Below are 19,768 nucleotides of genomic sequence, written 5' to 3'. Positions count from 1 at the left end.
TGTAAACAGGCACATGCAAACTTGCACTTGCTTACGTATATTTTTTGCCGAAAGCCTTTTTGTAACATGGACCTGGGTGCAGAATGTTAAAGGTGAAAGAGGTCCATTGCTGTTGGTTCCCTGTTTGTAGCTTACTTCCCATCGCCAGTGTTCTATGTGCCTTGGAAAATTTTTGCTTGACTTTCCATAGTTCCAGCGCAAAAATCAGTGTGAAACTGTTTATAACCAGTCAGATGACATTCGTTCCGCAACCTGAATTTGGCCTCATTTGGCTTGTGTTTCTCGACACTTGAGACTAAATTAAAACTATGTCGGGAATGCTGTTTTCACCTAAGCTGTGCTGAACCGTGTTCCAAAACTTAACTACCAAGTAAGAACATAAAAAGCACCTGTTGGGTCAGGCCCAGCATCTTGTTTTTCTCAGTGAGGAACCAGATGCCCTGAAAAACCCACAAGCACAGGACCTGAGCATCTTAGCACTCTTCCCCATTTACATTTGCAGACATCTGCAGCACCTTTCTGCTCACCTGGGATTCTTAGCGACAGGTCTTCAGAGGCATCCTGCCTTAGACAGTGGCGGGGGTAGAAGAAAGCAACTGTGGCTGATAGCCATTGATTTTTTATTTTTATTTTTGGAAAGGATTACCAATTTTAATTCTGTTTCAAATTCCAAAAACACTTTGAAGGACTCACATTCCTCCTCAACTCTCTTTGCATATACCAAATAATTCATTCAGTTTAATAAACAGGCAGTCTTGAATAAACAGATAATGTTGAATAATATGTTGCCCAGAGCCAGTCTGAAACAGTGACAAAGTTTAATCAGTATAACAAGTGGAGGTTGCAAATCTACAACTTAAGTCTACCATGGTGGAAGAAACTGGGCAATTTACCCCTTCTGGCCTGAACCTATGGCCTTTGCCTGTCTTTAAATTCAGATGCTGTATTGCCATATCTAAGTCCGTCAGTGACGGTACAGAACGCAGTCTGGGTTTTCTCTGCATGTCGCAGCAGAGCTGTATGCAGTATCATACATGACCACCAAGCTGCTGCTAGAATGCTCACACCTGTTACTGCACAGGGCAGACCCCAAAAAAGGAGGCTGCCAGGTTTTCATCTAGGGCAAGCTGATAGCCATTGATAACTGTTTGTCTAATACTCTTTTAAAGCCATCCAAGTTGGTGGCCATCACTGCCTCTTGTAGGAGCAAATTCCATAGGTTATTTTTATTTTTATTAAGGATTTTCCATAGTTAACTATGTGTTGTGTGAAGAGGTGCACTTCTTTTCCCATTCCTTGAATCTTCCAAAATTCAGCTTCATTGAATGTTCAGTCATTCGTTCATTAAAATTTATATACCGCCCTATACCTGAGGGTCTCAGTTCACAGAATAAAAGCAAGATATAAAAGCACAACATGCCTAATAGAAATAAAAACAGCAACTCGATACCCCCCCACCAAAGAAAGAAACATGTTAAAAGGGCATAGGATGTAAATCGGATCAACCAAAGGCCTGATTAAAGAGGAAGGTTTTTGCCTGGCACCTAAAGGTGTATAATCAAGGCACCCAGGTGAACTTCTCTGGGGAGAGCATTCCACAGACTTACTGTGATAGATGTGCCTGCTCTTGTTGCACCATGAAGTCAAGAACTACGTACTTAATACCCATTCCAGCATCTGATTCTGGACTTCTCTCTGTCACTGCCTCCCCCTCAGCCGTAGGGCAGTTGTAAGTGCCCCCCCATGGTGTTTCACCCAGTGTGCCCCCCCCAGCTACACCTCTGACCCATTCAAAAATCCTACAAATAGCATCCCTGAAGTTGCAGGCTTATAGGGAATGCGGCTTGTAACTGGGAAAAATCAATAGCTTTTGCTTATCTTTTCATCTTATCTTTTCACCTCCCTTCTTCCTGCACAGGTGACTGAAAGAGAAGTTTTAGCAGGTGACTTGGCAACAGGTGCGCGGCACCTAATCGAGCTTGCACTTCCCCATTTGCAAAGCAGTTTCCTTGATAGCGGAGCTAAGTTGCCGCAAAGAAGTAAAGTCCACCAGTAATTACAGATTACACATTAACATGTCGTAATCTGGAGCTCGATGATCTCTGCCTGCCTGTGTGTGGAGTGCTCTCTTATTAAATGTCATGGCACAAATGGTTCTGTTTAACTTTAGGAAAAGCAGCTTCTTTGCTGGTTTTATGCATCTGATGACGTAGGCTGTTGAATAGAAAGGTTTGTGCCACAGCTAGCATGTTGCTTACTCAGAGGTGCCAGATCACTTATTCCTCCTCACATATTGTAAGCATTCCCTCCCCTCAATACAGCAGCCTATTTCTCTTCTTCCAAAACACAAACAATATTGGCTTTCTTCTCTCAGCAATTTAACACTTTTTCTTAATAGAGCTCCCCGCTGGGTTATTGCAGAAGTGCAGCAAGGAATGTGGCGCTCTGCCCTGTTTATCCTTTACAAACCACCTGCTTTTTTTGGAGAAAATATGTAGCAGTTGAAGGGGATATGGCAATCTCATTTACTGCTGTTTCTGTTCTTTTGAGGGGTGGGTATTGTTTTTATTGTTAAACTTGGTGGTGCTTTTCTTCAGTTGCGTGTGCAAGTCACCTCGGAGTGTCTTGCATTGGACGGCAAGCGTATGATCATAAATTTGGGGGAGAGCGTTGGCCGCTGCCCTGATCTAGAGAACAGCTCTAGTGCAGTGCAAGGAATCACGCTAGATTCCTTTGCCCCCCCCCCCATTTCTGTTGCGCAACAGACCACGTGCCATGTTTAACTTTGGCCGCAGGAAGAAGTACAGTGGTACCTCGGGTTACATATGCTTCAGGTTACAGACTCCGCTAATCCAGAAATAGTACCTCGGGTTAAGAACTTTGCTTCAGGATGAGAACAGAAATTGTGCAGCAGTGCGGCAGCAGCAGGAGGCCCCATTAGCTAAAGTGGTGCATCAGGTTAAGAACAGTTTCTGGTTAAGAACAGACCTCCGGAACGAATTAAGTTCTTAACCCGAGGTACCACTGTACTAAATGGTGGCATCATAAATGAATTGGAGCATTTGACTCACAAGGGTTTTGGGGGGGGGGTGGGAGCGTGCACCTGGTTCCTGTCTGATTAGCATTTTTGCATCCAACTGATAGCCTAAGTAGGTGTGTAGCCTCTCAGCAAAAATTATGCATGACTGCAGAGTGAGGGGGAGGAAGGTGTTGTCCCAGAACTGATGCAAGGAAAAGCCATCTTACCCAGGAATGTTCTCCCTGATGTAGGGCAAGGACATGCAGATCCTACAACACCTGCGTTCTGTTTTGTATTCATTCTTCTGGCTTGTATTGCTTGCTCCTAATAGTTCGCTGCTCTCTCTCTCTCTCTCTCTCTATATATATATGTCTCTCCCTGCACAAAACCCAGTCAGTCAGGTTATGCAATTGACATGCATGCTCTTAAAATGTAAATAACTCCTGCTATGGTGTGCAGGGAGGTGTTTGACCCCATTCCTACACACACGCACGCGCACACACACACACACACACACACACACACAGAGTGGTCCCAGATTTGAAGCAGCCGCCCTCCCGAAAAAGCAGTAGCTGCTGGGGGAGAGGGTGATTATTTGCGACGGTGCTGTGGAATGAAAGGATGGAGCCCAGTTGCTTTTGTCCTGATCTTCCACAAGTCACTTTTTAAAAGTGGATGATTAATTTATTAATAAATTGCTTATATCCCCCTGGCTTTTTCCCAAGGAGATTGAGCTGATATGCGTAATTCTCCTCTTCCTCCAATTACATCCTCACAAGAACCCTGTAAGGTTCGTTAGGCTGAGAGGTTGCGTTTGTGGAACTGTGGGTCGCATTTGGTTTGCCTCCCAGTCTGTAGAACAGGCATGGCCAAACTTGGCCCTCCAACTGTTTTGGGCCTACACTTCCCATCATCCCTGGTCCTGTTAGCTAGGGATGATGGGAGTTGTAGTCCCAAAACAGCTGGAGGGCCAAGTTTGGCCATGCCTGCTGTAGAAGGAAGAATTGGCAAAGCTTTGCAACTGCTGAAACGTCATAACTTCCAGTCGCTTCTTGAATGGATAGAGAAAGCTGAATTGTTTTCCTTTTCTTTTCTCCCTCCCCACAGGGGCCATGAGTTTTTAGTCGACTTGAATGGTTTGGCACTCTATGACACGACTGAATTTGACCAGCTGAGGAGGCTGTCTACACCTGTGTGTACAGGTTCCAACTCCAACTACTACACCATCTGGAAGTATTTCTGCAGGGATCATTTTGGCTGGAGAGAATATTCAGAGGTATTTCACCATCACCATCGCCCTTAAATTTCAGGAATAATGTTGCGGGAAGCCTTGGTTCATGATGCCCCCCACTGCGTGGTCTTTGTTATAAATCACCATTAACTAGCCTAACCTGCTTTGCAAGATGCTCAAGGATAAATGAAAAGGCTGTGTGTAAACTGGTAGCTTTTTCCATATCCGGAAAAATAGCTATGCGTGCAAAGTTTTGCAAGCTCAGTGGGACTTCCCAAATCTACTTTGCCCCCCAAACTGCTCTTGGGTTTCTCCAGACTTTCCAGGGCAGATTTGGCAGCAGGGCACAGGTGGGTGAGGAAGAGGAGAGGAAGTATCAATTGACCAGTTCAGGGCTAGTCAGTGTTATGCACTCCAGATGTGGCTGGACTCTCAAGTCGCCCCAGCTCCAACCAGTATAGCCAATGGTCAGGGATGATGGGAGTTGCAATCTAGCAACAGTCAGATCTTGGGGAGTGCTGGGTTGACAGGAAAACTCTTGACATGTTCGCAGAAATAAGACCTTACGCAACTGCTCACTGGTGGCCCTTCAAGGAACACCCAATTGATGCTTAACACCCTTAACTTTCATGAGAGAGGTTTAAATACACATGTGTCCTCTCCTTCTGGAAGCTGAAGACTGCAAAGGCCATTCAATTTAATCAGCTTCTGCTCAGTTGTTCCAACTTTCATTTCAGTGTGGCGGGGGGGTGGTTGCGAACCATAATCCTTCAGGATAATGCATATAGCGGTGCTTAGCGCTATCTTTAATGACAGCAGAACTGGAAAACCCTGCCAAACAAACAAACAGTGGGGGAAGCCAAAGTATATTTGCACCGGTGGCATAGATTATTAAATATTTACTTGGGTTTCTTTGTTTGTTTGTTTTTTTTAAAAAGCCTGTTGTGCGATTGATAGAAGAAGCCAACTACCGAGGGCTGGCAGAGGTCCGGTTTGTTACGTGGCACAACCGTTACGTCCTGAACATTAAAGATGGCTTCCAGCAGAATTCGTGCATTCGAAGAGAAATCAAGAGGAGACCTTTCTTCCGCTCCTGTGTGATCCTCATGCCATACTTGCAGTAAGTGATGGGACTCCCTTTCGGCAGCGACCGTTGTTTCAGGGCAAATGGACGTGGGTGAACCCCCTACAATCTCTTTCCTAACACTGGAGTGCCCATGTTTCTTTATTGAGAGCTCTTGACTTACCCAAATGTTAATGAATGGTGACCTTCTGATTTTTTTCAGAGGGCTTAACTGCATAGGATCATGCTTTAGGTGCACCTAACCCCATCTATTACAGCTCCCTCTGACTTCGTAGATGTCCTTGCAATCAGTTGTTCTGGATTCCGTTAAGGGAATGCAGAACACCTACATTTCAGTTGCACTTCTATTTATCCGACTTCTGTGTAAGACCTCTGTGCTTACCATACTCTCTTCTGGGTCCCCCGGCTGTATTAAGGGAATTTCTGTTCTGATATTCCTTGCGTTATTTCCCCAGCACTGTATAGGAGATGGTCAATAAGGGGAGCAGCCCTGGAAATTTTGCATTAGTGGGCAATAACAGAACCAATCACTATGACAGTTCATCAGGCCTTTTAGGAATGGATAATAATTCCCAGGAGCTGGTGCCTGACCCTGGTGAGGCTCCTGTCCTTTTCAAAATCTGCTTGTTGATTCTCTGTTGGACGGAGGAATTGCATTGGGTGGGGTTTTGCCTTCCCCCCACATTATAGAGGCTTAGGAGCCCTGTTGGTGGTGGGCTGGGCTACCTGGCTACCTCCCTAAGAGGCGAACCTCCTTTAGTATGGGTAGTTGCCGCTTCAAAATTAGTTAACGGAGGAGCAGCTATGTCAATCTGTTCATAGGAATCACAAGGTCTTATATCACCTTTAAGGACCAGCTGTTATTGCAGCTTTTGGGAATATAACCCGTCATCATATGCATCCCTTGGGTTCTGCTCCACAAGACTTTTAGGTCACAAGACTTGCGTGTGGTTTGAAACTACCAGAAATTCAGCAGGGATAAAACTGATCTAGGGTGCTTCCTGCAACTGGAAGTAGAATGGCAACTTGGATTCCAGGCTTCTAACTAGCCAAGTGGGCATTGCCCCTTCCCCAAATGTTGGAAGGGGAGGTAGTTCCCCCCCCCTTTCTTTCATTGGGCCATTATGCGTTTGGGGGAGAATTAAATACTCCCTTCCCCCTCATTGTACTTCTGGTTGTCCTCTACGGTTTAAGGGAAACAGAACGGAAGGAAATGCTATAAAGGCGCAATGCCGTTTGGAAATTGAAAAAATTAGTAGTGAACAGAGTTGCTTCCTAGAGAGGAGAGACAGACCATAGAGAGGAAAGCGGCTAGAGCAATCTGATTGGTCAGAACATCGGCACAGTGGGCCTTTTACACATGGGGAAACGGTGCGGAAATTCCATTGAGCTTGTGTGTGTGTGTGTGTGTGTGTGTGTATATAATCTGGGGTTTTTTCTGAACTCTGTGAAGAAGAAAAGGAAAGGGAAACCTGGGGGGGACGGACACATTGTTCACAGCTCTGTACAAAGAGAGTGGAAAACATGCCTCTTTCCATTGTTAAGTGCCCAGTGCAGTAGCAGCCTCAATGAAGTCCATTGCTGCCAACTGTACCCTGGCTTTGAACACCTCGTGTTCGGGTTTTAAATACACGGAAGTGTGTTCCGTGGTCTTCGCTCGTGGGACCTTCGTGATGGCAGCTTAATGTTCCGGGAACTGTGTCTCCTTCAGGTGACGCTCTCCATCATAGGAGGAGTAGGATTCCTCACCCGGGACTGGCTTGAGCAGATGCAGGAATGATCACTAGGACAGGTCATACGCATCCAAAACATGCTGTGTTTCTGCAGCCCAGTGAAAAATCCCACGATAACTCCGTGTCCGTGGATCCCAGTAATATTATCATACGAGCTGCTGCTATTCCAATGGTCGGTCCTTTTGCCCCTAGCTTTCTAAATTAAAAACTTAGGCTTGAAGGTATAATGGTACACCATGTGATTGATCCCAAGTATGACCCGCAACCTAGATAACTATGATGTTCCTCCTCCAGTCCCAAGAGGCAGTGTGCTTCTGAATATCCATCGGCTGGAAACTACTGGAGGGGAGAGTGCTGTTGCACTCATTTATTTTATTTTTATTTGTTGAATTTATATCTTGCCCTATATCTGCAAGTCTCCCGTGGGCACCTGGTTGGCCACTGTGAGAACAGCATGCTGGACTAGATGGGTCATTGGGTCGATCCAGGAGGGTGGTTCTTGTAGTGAACAGTTGCCCTGCTCCAAACAAAAGAAATCTTGTTTCCAAATACTTCTAAAAGTACATATTCAGATTACTATTTTGTTGTTGTTGTTGTGTTGATCCAGTATCCCAATTCTCTCCATCCTAGGACTCTTGGTGGCAGCCCCACAGTACCCGTGGTGCCGACAACCGACTCGCAAGTCTTATCCCCGACTGCCGTTACCTCTCCAAACTTCTACCCTGAAACGTGGGTCAGCATGGATCCAGCTCAGGACTTCGTCCAAGTGCCTGTGTCAAAGGAAGACAAAAGCTACAGAACCATTTACAATCTCTTTCATAAGACTGTGCCAGAGACCAAATACAAAATTTTGAAAATACTGCGAGTTCAGAACCAGTTTTTGTGGGAGAAGTATAAGAGGTGAGCCAACACGTATAATAACAGTTCTCCTCCTCCTTATTAATTGGGGAAAACCTCCCCGCTTTCGTTGGGGGAGGATTGTTGAGTTGGAAGAGGGGGGGTCCTCAAACGTCATCTGGTCCAACCAGCTGCATATTGCAGGAAATCCAGTACTGCAACGTCCCTGTAAAATGAATTTGCCCAGTTGTGAAGTGCAGTTTTATTGTTAATACAAAGTGTAGGGGGGTCTGCAGATCCAGTTTGTTAAAAATGAGTAGCTGTTTTAGCAAGTTGTGTACCCAATCGAAAACACTCGAGTTGTGGGAGCGTGTTTGATTCTGGCTCTTCATTGTTAGGAATTCTAGCAAAAGCCCAGAAATTCCTCTGAAGCACCCAGAGAGCTGTCACTTCCTGTTCTACCATTTTGGGGTTGGTTGGTGGTTTTTGTTTTGTTTTTTTTTTTTAGAAAGGAGAAGTCCTTTTGTTGAACCTGGCAGCTCAGGACTTTGAGGAGTAATTGTTCCTTTTGGAGAGCTCTTAAAAGTGATCAGTTTGAATTGAAGTTTGCTGGCCTCTTTCTAAATTTGCTAAACCGGGGACACATTTTGCTGCAAGGGAGACTTAAGGCAAAACTATGTGGGGTGGGGAGGCGGCCCATCTTCCAGTCTAGGTGGAGTGTTTTACCTGTGCATCAGAAAACCAACTAAGTTTGTTATTGGTATGAGCACACTTCTTCAGATACACTGAAACAGAAGTCACCAGGTCCTTATATATAGTGAGAGGGTGTGGAGGGGTATTACTTAGAAGGGTGGTGGGAATGGGTGATTGGCTGATAGGTGTGGTAAACCTGTTGACAACTGTTAACAGTGACTTCTGTTTTCCCGCTTCCAGGAAAAAGGAGTACATGTGTAAAAAGATGACAGGACTGGACCGGATTATGAACGAAAGACATTTGTTCCACGGCACCTCGCAGGATGTGGTCGACGGAATCTGCAAGCATAATTTTGACCCCCGGGTCTGTGGGAAGCATGCCACCATGTTTGGGCAAGGCAGCTACTTTGCCCGCAAAGCCAGCTACTCGCACAACTTCTCCAAGCGCTCTCCCAAAGGGATCCACTATATGTTCCTGGCTAAAGTCCTGACGGGGAGGTACACGGTCGGCAACCACACCATGCGAAGACCTCCGCCCGTCAACCCCAACAGCATCACCAGCGACCTCTACGACTCCTGCGTGGACAACTACTTCGAGCCTCAAATCTTCGTCATTTTCAACGACGACCAGAGCTATCCCTATTTCGTAATCCAATATGAAGAAGTTAGTAATGTCGTTGTGATCTGAGAATAGAATGGGGGGGGCGGAGTGTGTGGAAAAAAGAGAGAATTGCTTCATGTTGATTTGTTGTTGTTGTAACAACCTTTTTTAAACCTGATATTTGTAGAATTGGATCCCTTTTGCTGCGGAAGGGGGAAAAGAAACAATTGCGGAACTCTGAATAAAGATGCTAAGGGGCTAGGGAGGGCGGGGGCAGAAAAAAAAGACATTTTTAAAACTCCTGAAAAAGACCAATTGTGCACTTGCTATATTCTGTGCAAACTGTAAATATTTTTCCATTGTTTATAGTCGAGGGGAGAAAAGAAAAACCTGTGCCTTTTGTTATAAACACTATTTATGTTAGTAAACTTAATGTTTTAAAAAAAGAACCTTGACGTGTGTGTCTTAAATGCTTATTTGTAGTCTGGCTTGCCTGGTTATGCTTGGCACCATTCTCAGGCTGCCAATGTTTGCTCCTTGGCTCCATGCTGCAGAATGTTCTTCCTGCTGATTTGTGCAAATCAAGCTGCTGTTCAAGGCACAGGGACAGCCTAGCCTAGCTTTCCTTCTTCCTGGGCAGCTGACATTCCATACAAGCCCAAAGAGCAGAAAAACCCGCAGAGAGGAGTTTTCTTGGTTCAGATGCTGCTGCAAAACAGCCTCTCCTAGCAATCCAAGTTCATATGTCAATGTTAAACCTCTTGCTTATAAAGCATTGCTGCTTCCGTCTTCTGCCGCCTCCTAGCACAAAGATTTCTCAAACTTGAATTTAGGTTGTGGCCACAGCAGTGATATCCCATACAAGTCTCTGCAGGTAGCATCTGGGAAACACATCTCCCCCTAGAGCAAGGGTGGGGAAGCTCTTTTCCCCCCAAACCATGCTCACCCCCCGAGTGACGTCAGCTGATGGGCTGCGTTCAGGCCCGCTTTGTGTGCTCATGTTCTTTGCAGGGAATGTGCTGGTGAAGCAGAACTTGCTCCCGTGCATCAACCTTTGACAGGCGGGCCAGCACTGAAGGTGATCTCGAGTTTGCATGAATGAGTGAGAGCTTGATTTTGGCGCCTTTAACTAGGACCCGTTAAAGCTAGTGAATTGCCAGCATGTAAAAAGCGGGCATTGGGCTGGAAAAGTCCAGTTTCAGGGTTGGAGGGAAGCTGCATGTGGGCAGCTGATGAGAATGAGAAGTGAGTCCAGAAATGAAGAAGTCGTCGCACAGCCCGCTAGCATGAGGTTGGCATCTTGTTCATCGCCTGAGAGCAGCATAGAGAAGTGGGTGCCTCTTTGCTGTGAGAAAAATGTGGAAGCGGTGCCCTCGACAAGGAGGAGACCCTGTGTGGTCTGCGCTCGCTGTTTTTCGCAGGTTCTTCGCCATTTCCCAGGACCAACAGTTGGTTTACATGCAACTCCAATCTTAGATAATGAAGAGCTCATTTTGGGTTTTGACTGTTGGGTAACTTAAGAAAAATATGCATTGCTCACAGCATGCAGGGAAATTTGTTGCTAGCTGTGTGAGACGGGAGTGCAAATGAAATATGGCCTATGCCACTGAAAATCTATAGCAAAGGGGGTGGTTTGGACCCAGATCTAATGCAATCCAACCAAGAAAAAGCATAGGGCAAGAAAAGAGATTTTCCTTTCGTGGCTTAATCTTGGAAAACGAACTGCTTCATTTTAAGTTAATGATTTTAAAATTCATAAAGTGAAAACAATTGCTGCACCTTTAGTAAGTTTTTGATCAGGCTATTTATCATTCTGCCTGGTGCATAACATTAGGTTTTCTTTTGCAATCAGGGAAAAAGAGAAGATTGTGCAGCTCTTGGCATTGTGGAGCCTGTTGTCTCCCTGAGCTGAGTAATGCATTTCCAACTGTGCATTAATTAGCACTGCTGGTGCTTGGATCAATCCAATTTCAGCAATGCAGGTGCTGAGAGGACGGTTACACAATAATGCACAAAAAGGGTTTCCGTCTTACAGAAAAGCAGAGGTGGCCTGAGATACCTGGCTGGCTGAGAACAGAAAATAGTGTCCAAGGCCTCGCAAAGTATTTTGGGACCAGATGCACAGAATCCCACAATTTCTTTCCCCACTTCTCCCCGGCAGGAAAAATACATTTTTCTGCTCTAATGATACCCAAAATCAGCTGCCAAGGGTGGCAACTTCACTTTTCCTCCATCAAAGGGCCTGCGCTTGCAGAAAAGTATGGGATTGGTAAAGCAGTGAATTAAGCCCCGCCCAAAAACAGAGGATGCAGATTTACATAAAATTTGCACCTTTTCATTGGTATGTGTACATGCAAAATTAGAAATTATCACTACAACTTGAGTAAAAATCCGATGCATACAAGGGTGAAGCTGTGAGCAAGTATACTTAGTCTGCTGCCCAGGAGCTAACAGCTGGCAACTTTCAGGCCCCTGTGTTCCCTTTCTGGAATTCTTTATTTTTCAGCCATACACAGAGAAGACTCCTTCAAAGAGAAAATTGCCCTCTGTAAAGCAGGACACATGATCAGTTCCATGACTGGTTGCATTTCAGACCATTTTGATACTCAGGTCTGGTTTTCTAACCCATCCGTAGCAGGCGAAGATTATCTTCTGTCTAAGAGCCCAGAATTTGCATTGTGGTCGTTCAAAGTATGAGGTGAGGCGAGAACTGTTTGCAGCAAGCCGCTATCTCATTCTCGGCTCCACCTCTGCCCATAATCTTTGGTCGAGGAGTTTACAGGGCAAGTGCAAACTGTTAAAGAGCCAAGCATGGGTGGAAGTTGCCTCCCACAGATATCTTTAGAGCAGTGGAAAAATCGCATTGTTGTGGCTCTGGAAAAATGGCATGGTTGGGCATGTGCAGAGCAGAGGTTCTGCCACTTTAACCACAGGACCATTCTCAGCTTTGCAAAGAGCACCCAGGAAGTCCTGTTCGAAACTCCCATTTTTCTAGGCACATTTTGCAACAGGGAATTTCATTAGCTCAAGCAGTTTCTGAGCTCTGGGCACAGTACTGCACCTAAGGTTTCAGATTAAAATTGCAGAGTGGAAGGAAAGGAGGACCTTTTTCTGCCTCCCCACTTCCAGCTACTCTCTGAAGGCTGGAGAAGAGACCCTGTTAAGAATATTAGGGGGGTGAGAGGGGAAGGACTAGACCATGTGAAAAATGAACAGAATACTTTAGCTGCCATTCATTCATTTTCAGCTTGTATTCTTGTTATAAAAAAGCATGCCTGGACGTTCCATTGTTGCGCCCATAATCTAGGCATAAGGTGCCATTTAGCTTTCATATCTCAGTTTCTAACCCTGCCAGGAAGATCAGGTGCAAGAGAACCCTTCATTTTCATGTCTTGTCACTTCCTGTTTAAGGAGACCAACTAGGGTGGGGAGATGTATCCAAGGACCAACAAAGCTTAGAGGTGGGTTGGGTGAGAAGACACACCAAATAAGTATATTATATTTATCTTGCCTTATCAGCACCTGCCGCAGTTCTGTTTCTGAGCAGACCTGGCCTTAATCAATAGGCAATTCTGGGTAGCTTCCTACATCAGCACGTTGAGCAAAACAGCTATTCTCTCTGCAGCACTCTCCCGATGAGTGTGCTTCAGCTGCTCAAGAACAGCAGGAGGAGCAAGGGAAGGACAAAGGGATGGACTCGAGAAGCTCCAGAAGCAAAATAAGCAGCACGTCTGAGGAATTGACTTGCACACTGTGCACAGAAAGCTGGACTGGGGAAGCTGTTCCGATCAGAGAGCCACCTTCCCTCCTGGGCAGCTTTCTGGGGGCCACATGCAAGCAGGGTGTGTCTCCTGAGTTCAAAGTGGGCCAGGCCAAAGGTAACAGTGGGCGGAGCAATCTATGTGACTACCAGCTACATTCCAGCTACACAAGTCAGAGGTTTCTATACAGTCATACTGCGGGTTGAATATGCTTCAGGTTGAGCGTTTTCGGGTTGTGCTCCGCAGCGACCCAGAAGGAACGGAGCGCGTTACTTCCGGGCTTCACCGCTTGCGCATGCGCGGAAGCGGTGAATCACGACCCGCACATGCGCAGACGCGGGTTGCATTCACTTCAGGATGCGACCGGGGCTCCGGAATGGATCCCGTTCGCATCCAGAAGTACCACTGTACACACAAACACAGGCTCCTCATCACCAAGAGGCATTATAGGAACATAGTGTTGGGATGCGTCCAAGGGCACGGGGGCAATACGCAGGCCCACAGCTGGCTCCAGCCCACCGGCTGGCAGCCGGGCAAACGCCGGTCCTTTGGAACAGCATCAAAAAGTGACTCAAAGCTTCAGAAGCCTTCAGAAACCTGAGCACGCCTTAACCAGCAGGGTGAATAACACGCAACAGAAGTGGCGGACAGAGGCATATGTAAAGCATATTTACAAGCAGTTTATTCAGCATACTTCAGGACAAAGAAAACATGTCTGCTCTCTTTCATGTCCAAGAGCAGGAAGCACTAAACAAAAGCTATACACAAACGGAAGTTCCCAGCAAGCTGTGCTGGAATGTAAACAGACATGTGACATACAACAATCCACATATCTAATACATAGGATGGGCCCTTGATTCATCTAGCTTAGCACCGGCTGGCAGTGGCTCACCAGAGATGCAGGCAGGGGTCTCTCGCCCAGTCTTACCTAGAGACGCTGAACCTGGGATCTTTGCATGGAAAGGAGATGCTCTATCCACAAACTATAACCCTTCTTCCCCTGAATCTCAGTTCAAGGACACATTTCAGGCAGGCAAAAGGACTCAAGGAATGTGGGCAATGGACAAGATCCGGGGAGGGCTGGATAGAGACATCTGGAGGGCTGCATATCTCCACCCCCCCAGGCCTGAGGTGCCCTACTCTTGCAGTAAGCAATAGGACAAAGCCCTACCCCCAAAAAAAGTATCTCAGGAAGAAAAGGGGGTGTAAAGACCCCTCATTCCATGAGCATTTTGAAGAGGTGCCATCGGGCAAAAGACTGACCACATGCTACTGCTGGTGATCATTTAGCTCGGCTCATAGGCGAAACAGCTGGAATGTACAGGCTCCCAAGGTGTGGTAGGAGAGACTGACCAAGCAGGACCATTGAGGAAATTAGCTGTAAAGCAAAGGGTAATTGGGGGCGGCGGGGGAGGGGAGAGACCAGCAACGAACAAACAAATCCAACACAAAATGATGTATTTGGGATACATTACACTTGTTCTTCATGTATTATACAAACGCACATCTGGAGCTACTAAACTTAATGGATACATCTGTTGATGCAGATGTGTGGCATATGAGGCCAGGACTTAACTAGAGCAGGATCCGGTCCCATTCCTACACATTTTTCAGATTCTTGCTTCCTCTCGTGTGCACGCACACTTCTTCACGTTAGCTATAGACCACATTCTTTCAAGCCGCTCTGTTGCCTTTACAGCACCCCCTCCCGATACTTAGAATTATAGAGTTGGAAGGGACCCCGAGGGTCATCTAGTCCAACCCCCTGCAATGCAGGAATCTCAGCTAAAGCATCCATGACAGATGGCCGGCCAACCTCTGCTTAAAAAACTCCCAAGGAAGGAGAGTCCACCACCTCTCGTGGGAGTCTGTTGCACTCCCTAACAGCTTACTGTCAGAAGGTTTTAACAAATGATTAGTTGGAATGTCCTTTCTTGCAACTTGAGGCCATTGGGTTGAGTCCCATCCTCCAGAGCAGGAGAAAACAAGCTTGTTCCCTCTTCCATATGACAGCCCTTAAGACATCTGAAGATGGCAATCATATCTCCACTCAGTCTCCTCTTTTCCAGGCTAAACATACCCAGCTCCTTCAAGCGCCCCTCATAAGGCTTAGTTTCCAGACCCTTGATCATCTTGGCTGCCCTCCTCTGCACACAATCCAGCTTGTAAACATCCTTCTTAAATTGTGGTTCCCAGAACTGGACACAGTATTGCAAGTAACAGCTCTTTAAAGCCTTCTTAAAGTCCGGGGTGCATGTCCAACTACACTCCCTCTTTCCCTATGAAACCCAAGAGGACACAATCACTTCCTCCCAATAACTTAATAGCTATTGCCATGTTTTGCTGAAGTTAATGAGGGTTGGGGTTGTTTTTTTAATCAGTGCTTTATCTCAGGGTTGTGCTTGTTCCTTAAAATGGGGAAAATTGGTTTGCAATTAATCTTTTTTTACCCCTGAGAACAGCATCAGACATGTGTAGCACTCAGCACAGAACACCTGGCTGATATTTTATTGCATTTCTGTTCAGTTCACCGTTCTGTGCTTTACCCAAATGATAGGTCTCCATTTCCTCCTTGCAGAAAACAGATTGTGTGATAGATGGGCAAACCACCATCTGCAATGATTCTTATCTTTATTTCCCGCACACGGAGGGCAGGCTCAACGCCTAGGAGAGGAAACATGTAACTTTCATCGCAAGAATAAGCCGTTTCTCAATGTTCACAGGACGTGATTTCTGCAAACGTCCAGAGATAAGAGGAGGGATCTGTACTTTTTGTGTGGAAAATATTTATTGTAGCAAAGGTTGTTAAAAGTTTAAGGTAAATTTTAACCAGATGGACTGTGAAAACTCTCTCTCTGTGTGCGTGTGTAATTGGATAAGCAAAGCACTGGATTTGTTTGTGCAGTAAAATATCTCGGTCAGAACAAATTACAGAAAAATCTATGCATGCCTTTGGAATACAGCTTGTCCATAATGCCACACTTTTATAGAATCACTGTTGGGTATGGTGGGGAAGAGTACTGGTTCTGACCAGGCTCAAATTCCTGCTCAACCATGATGTTTAGTGGGTGATCTTGGAAACACCCCTAATTCTAAACCCAATCTACCTCAGAGATTTATTGTAAGTATAAAATGGGGGAAACCCAGGGTATGCCATCCTGAGCTCTTTGGTGGAAATCCCAAGCTAGATGCTTTCCAGGCGCGATCAAACGTGTTGCTTTTAACCTTTAAAGCCCTAAAGGGTTTAGAGTTTGGCTAAGATATCATCTGTCCAGTTATTAAAATCTGCAGGATACCCCATTTAATGGTACCATCACTTGCAGAAGTCTGCTTGACGTCAGACATGAGGGGGCTTTCTCCTGTGTTGCTCCCACACAGTGAAATGTGCTCCCATTAGAGCAGGCATAGGCAAACTCCGGCCCTCCAAATGTTTGGGACTACAATTCCCATCATCCCTAGCTAACAGGACCAGTGATCAGGGATGATGGGAATTGTAGTCCCAAACATCTGGAGGGCCGGAGTTTGCCTATGCCTGCATTAGAGTTACAATGGGTCTGTCTGTCTCTCTCCCTCTGAATTAAGAAGAGGTGTCGAGAAGCATCCCTTTAATTTTACCTTTAAATTTGTTTTTAGTAATCATAGAATTGTAGAGTTGGAAGGGACCCAAGGGTCATCTAGCCCAACCCCCTGCAATGCAGGAATCTCAGCTAAAGCATCCATGACAGATGGCCATCCAACCTCTGCTTAGAAACCTCCCAGGAAGGAGAGTCCACCACCCCTCGTGGGAGACTGTTCCACTGCTGAACCGCTCTTGCTATCAGAAAGTTCCCCCTGATGTTTAGTCTGAATCTCCTTTCTTGTAACTTGTTGCTCTTTTGTTGTTGCTGCTTCTTGTAACTTGCTGTGGGTTTGATTTTTTTTTTAAAAAAGGCGTCCGTATTACTGTTTTGACCTACACCGGGATGCGGGTGGCGCTGTGGGTTAAACCACAGAGCCTAGGACTTGCCGATCAGAAGGTCGGCAGTTCGAATCCCCACGATGGGGTGAGTTCCCGTTGCTCGGTCCCTGCTCCTGCCAACCTAGCAGTTCAAAAGCACGTCAAAGTGCAAGTAGATAAATAAGTACCTCTCTGGTGGGAAGGTAAACGGCATTTCCGTGTGCTGCTCTGGTTCACCAGAAGCGGCTTAGTCATACTGGCCACATGACCCGGAAGCTGTACGCCGGCTGCCTCGGCCAATAAAGCAAGATGAGCGCCGCAACCCCAGAGTCGGTCACGACTGGACCTAATGGTCAGGGGTCCCTTTACCTTTACCTTTACTGTACACCACCTTGGAGGTTTGCAGAAAGGCAGCACAAACATAATGCAAATAAATAATTATCACCAAGCAATCTCTGGCCTGCATATACTCATTAGGAGATCTGCTGGCAGGGAGGGTTCCAACCTGTCACCTAAACTGAAGCCTCCCCAGGCAGCTGGGCAGATTTGCATCCCGTGCAAAAATGCAGTCAGTGGGCGGAGCTGCATTTCAAGAAGACTCTCCTTTGCTAGGCCTGCGTCAGATCTGCCAGCCAGGGAGTGACAAGCTTGATCTTTCCCAGACCGCATATTATCTGCTGTTCCTGACAGTGTCAATTTAGACATTGATCTCAGGAAAGTTTGTTCCTCTACAAAGAGGAACAAACAGACTTACCCTGCCCTAATCCCAAAGTGGAGCACTGAGGAGCAGTGATTCTGTTTGCTATCTGGTGTGAACAGTGTGAGCTGTTCCCGGAAAATTCTCCTGGGAAACAAGCTAGTTTGCATGCAGCTCAAGTCACTGGGTGTTCGTTCTGGGGATCAAATGTCCCAGCCAGGGCATAGTCTGAGGACAAATGATGGAGCCACCTTGCTGAAGCTAAGCAAGTCTGGGTCCATTCAGTGCTTGAACAGGCCGAGACCACATCGGGTCCTCCATGTGCCGTGCCCTGAGTTCTACAGCAGAAAGAAGAAAATGTACTAGAATAAATGCATGAAATCATTCTGCATGTTTGATCCTCCTAAGCCATGTGCGCTGACACTCAGGGCTGATTCCACGGCAGATGGTAATGGTAATATTGCAGGTGTGAGGCTCTCTCTTGACTCACCGACAGTCACATTTTGAGGGACTGTCTCCCATGCTTTCAGTTTGGACACAGTTTTCCCCTTGGCAAAACTGAAATGGTAACTCTAGAGGCTGCTGCTGGGTTATCTGGCACACAGACACGCTGTGGGTGGTTGCTGAGATGGACAGAGGAGGAAAGAGGACGAATGAGCTTTGCACAAGACTGCTATAACAGCATCGTATTTCCCGCATAAGCTATTTGGGGCATACCACATCCAGATAACACACACACTGCAATAGCTCTGAGGTGGTCAGCCCAGACAGTTTCTGGAGAGGGGATTCATTTACAGAGGAAACCTGCAGTCTTTCCCCAATCGCATCTTAGACTTCTCTAGAACCTCAGCCCAATTCAGTCCTGCCAACCAAGATTGGGCAAGGGGCTTCAAATCCCTAGGTGCCAATGTCAAATGCATACGTAGGATAGCACTCCTTCTTAAGGAAATCAGCCCTGAGTGCTCACTGGAAGGACAGATCGTGAAGCTGAGGCTCCAATACTTTGGCCACCCATGAGAAGACTCCCTGGAAAAGACCCTGATGTTGGGAAAGATGGAGGGCACAAGGAGAAGAGGACGACAGAGGATGAGATGGTTGGACAGTGTTCTCGAAGCTACCAGCATGTGGGAGGCAGTGGAAGACAGGAGTGCCTGGCATGCTCTGGTCCATGGGGTCACGAAGAGTCGGACACGACTAAACGACTAAACAACAAGGATAGCCCTCGTGCCTTTGGAATTCCTGCTGGGCTAAAAGTGAGCCTATAATTTTACCTGTCAGGAAGAATAATGCAAATACACATAATGCCTTGAACGCATCTTATTAAATATATAGCTCTGAGTTTTCCACGAATACTTTTTCCCCCAGCTCTTGCAGTCTGCTTGACACATTGCCCACCAGCTATTGTGCAGCTTGATCTCATGTCCCTTATATCATCCTAGGTTTGGGAACTCTGAAAAACTGTACTTTCTTTCCACTCCCCTCTTAAACCCCCATCTTCAGGACCTTCCTGGGTCAAACAACTCATATAGGGACATGCTTCTCAAAATTCCAAGGTATTTCCCTGTGAGGAGCTGTGTGTTAATCCGAATTTATGATATGGTTTATCTCTGTAGATCATGGCATAAGTGGAAGATTGACTTAACTCTATTATGACATGAGACCCTTCATGATGAGCTTGGGTGACGATGGAACAAGCCAGATTCCAGCCCTCTTGCTGAAAGGCATTCAGGAATATCCTCAGTTCACACACAACTGATTTAAGGATTAACACATGCAAAATTAGTTGTCAAGTACAGGATATTCAGCTCCTCAATGGGATCCACCCACACAATGGTAAGGTGGTTTGAAGGCAGATTGCAGACAGAGATGGCCCCGTGCAGATAATGATGGCTCACTATCTCAAGTCTGTTAAGCAAACAGGATGGCCACTTCTGCTTTGCTTTAAGGGCAGGTATACTTTCCTCTCCCGCCCCCCTTCTAGTGTAGGTTTATAGCTAAATTGTCATGCCCATGCTTCTGTAGGCCTTCTAGAATAGTTAGGGAATCTTTTACTCTTTAATCAATGTATGTGTTGTAATTTGCTATCTGCTTAGATTGTAACTCTGCTGTCTAAAGCAGCATGTTTTTTTATAGATAGATGGATGATAGATAATAAAACTAGCTTTCTTTATTTCT

The 19,768-nt window shown here is 46.1% G+C and overlaps 1 protein-coding gene across 2 annotated transcripts in view; it reads left to right on the top strand.

Annotated features, from left to right (window-relative positions):
- The window catches only part of TIPARP (TCDD inducible poly(ADP-ribose) polymerase), a 29,501-nt gene extending 19,854 nt beyond the window's left edge, over window positions 1-9,647 (top strand). For both annotated transcript variants that reach the window (XM_083613248.1, XM_083613249.1), the window contains exons 3-6: window positions 4,127-4,295; window positions 5,189-5,370; window positions 7,698-7,967; window positions 8,838-9,647. In XM_083613248.1, the coding sequence (XP_083469374.1) occupies window positions 4,127-4,295; window positions 5,189-5,370; window positions 7,698-7,967; window positions 8,838-9,285 (1,069 nt within the window). In that variant the 3' untranslated portion in view covers window positions 9,286-9,647. The remainder of the gene's footprint in view (window positions 1-4,126; window positions 4,296-5,188; window positions 5,371-7,697; window positions 7,968-8,837) is intronic.
- The last annotated feature ends 10,121 nt before the right edge of the window (window positions 9,648-19,768 follow it).

This window comes from Podarcis filfolensis (assembly GCF_964270895.1).
Source record: "Podarcis filfolensis genome assembly, chromosome: 5".
In the NCBI taxonomy this organism is placed as follows: Eukaryota; Metazoa; Chordata; class Lepidosauria; order Squamata; family Lacertidae; genus Podarcis; species Podarcis filfolensis.
The sequence above is the reverse complement of the archived record's forward strand: the minus strand, read 5'-3'. Positions and strand labels throughout refer to the sequence as shown.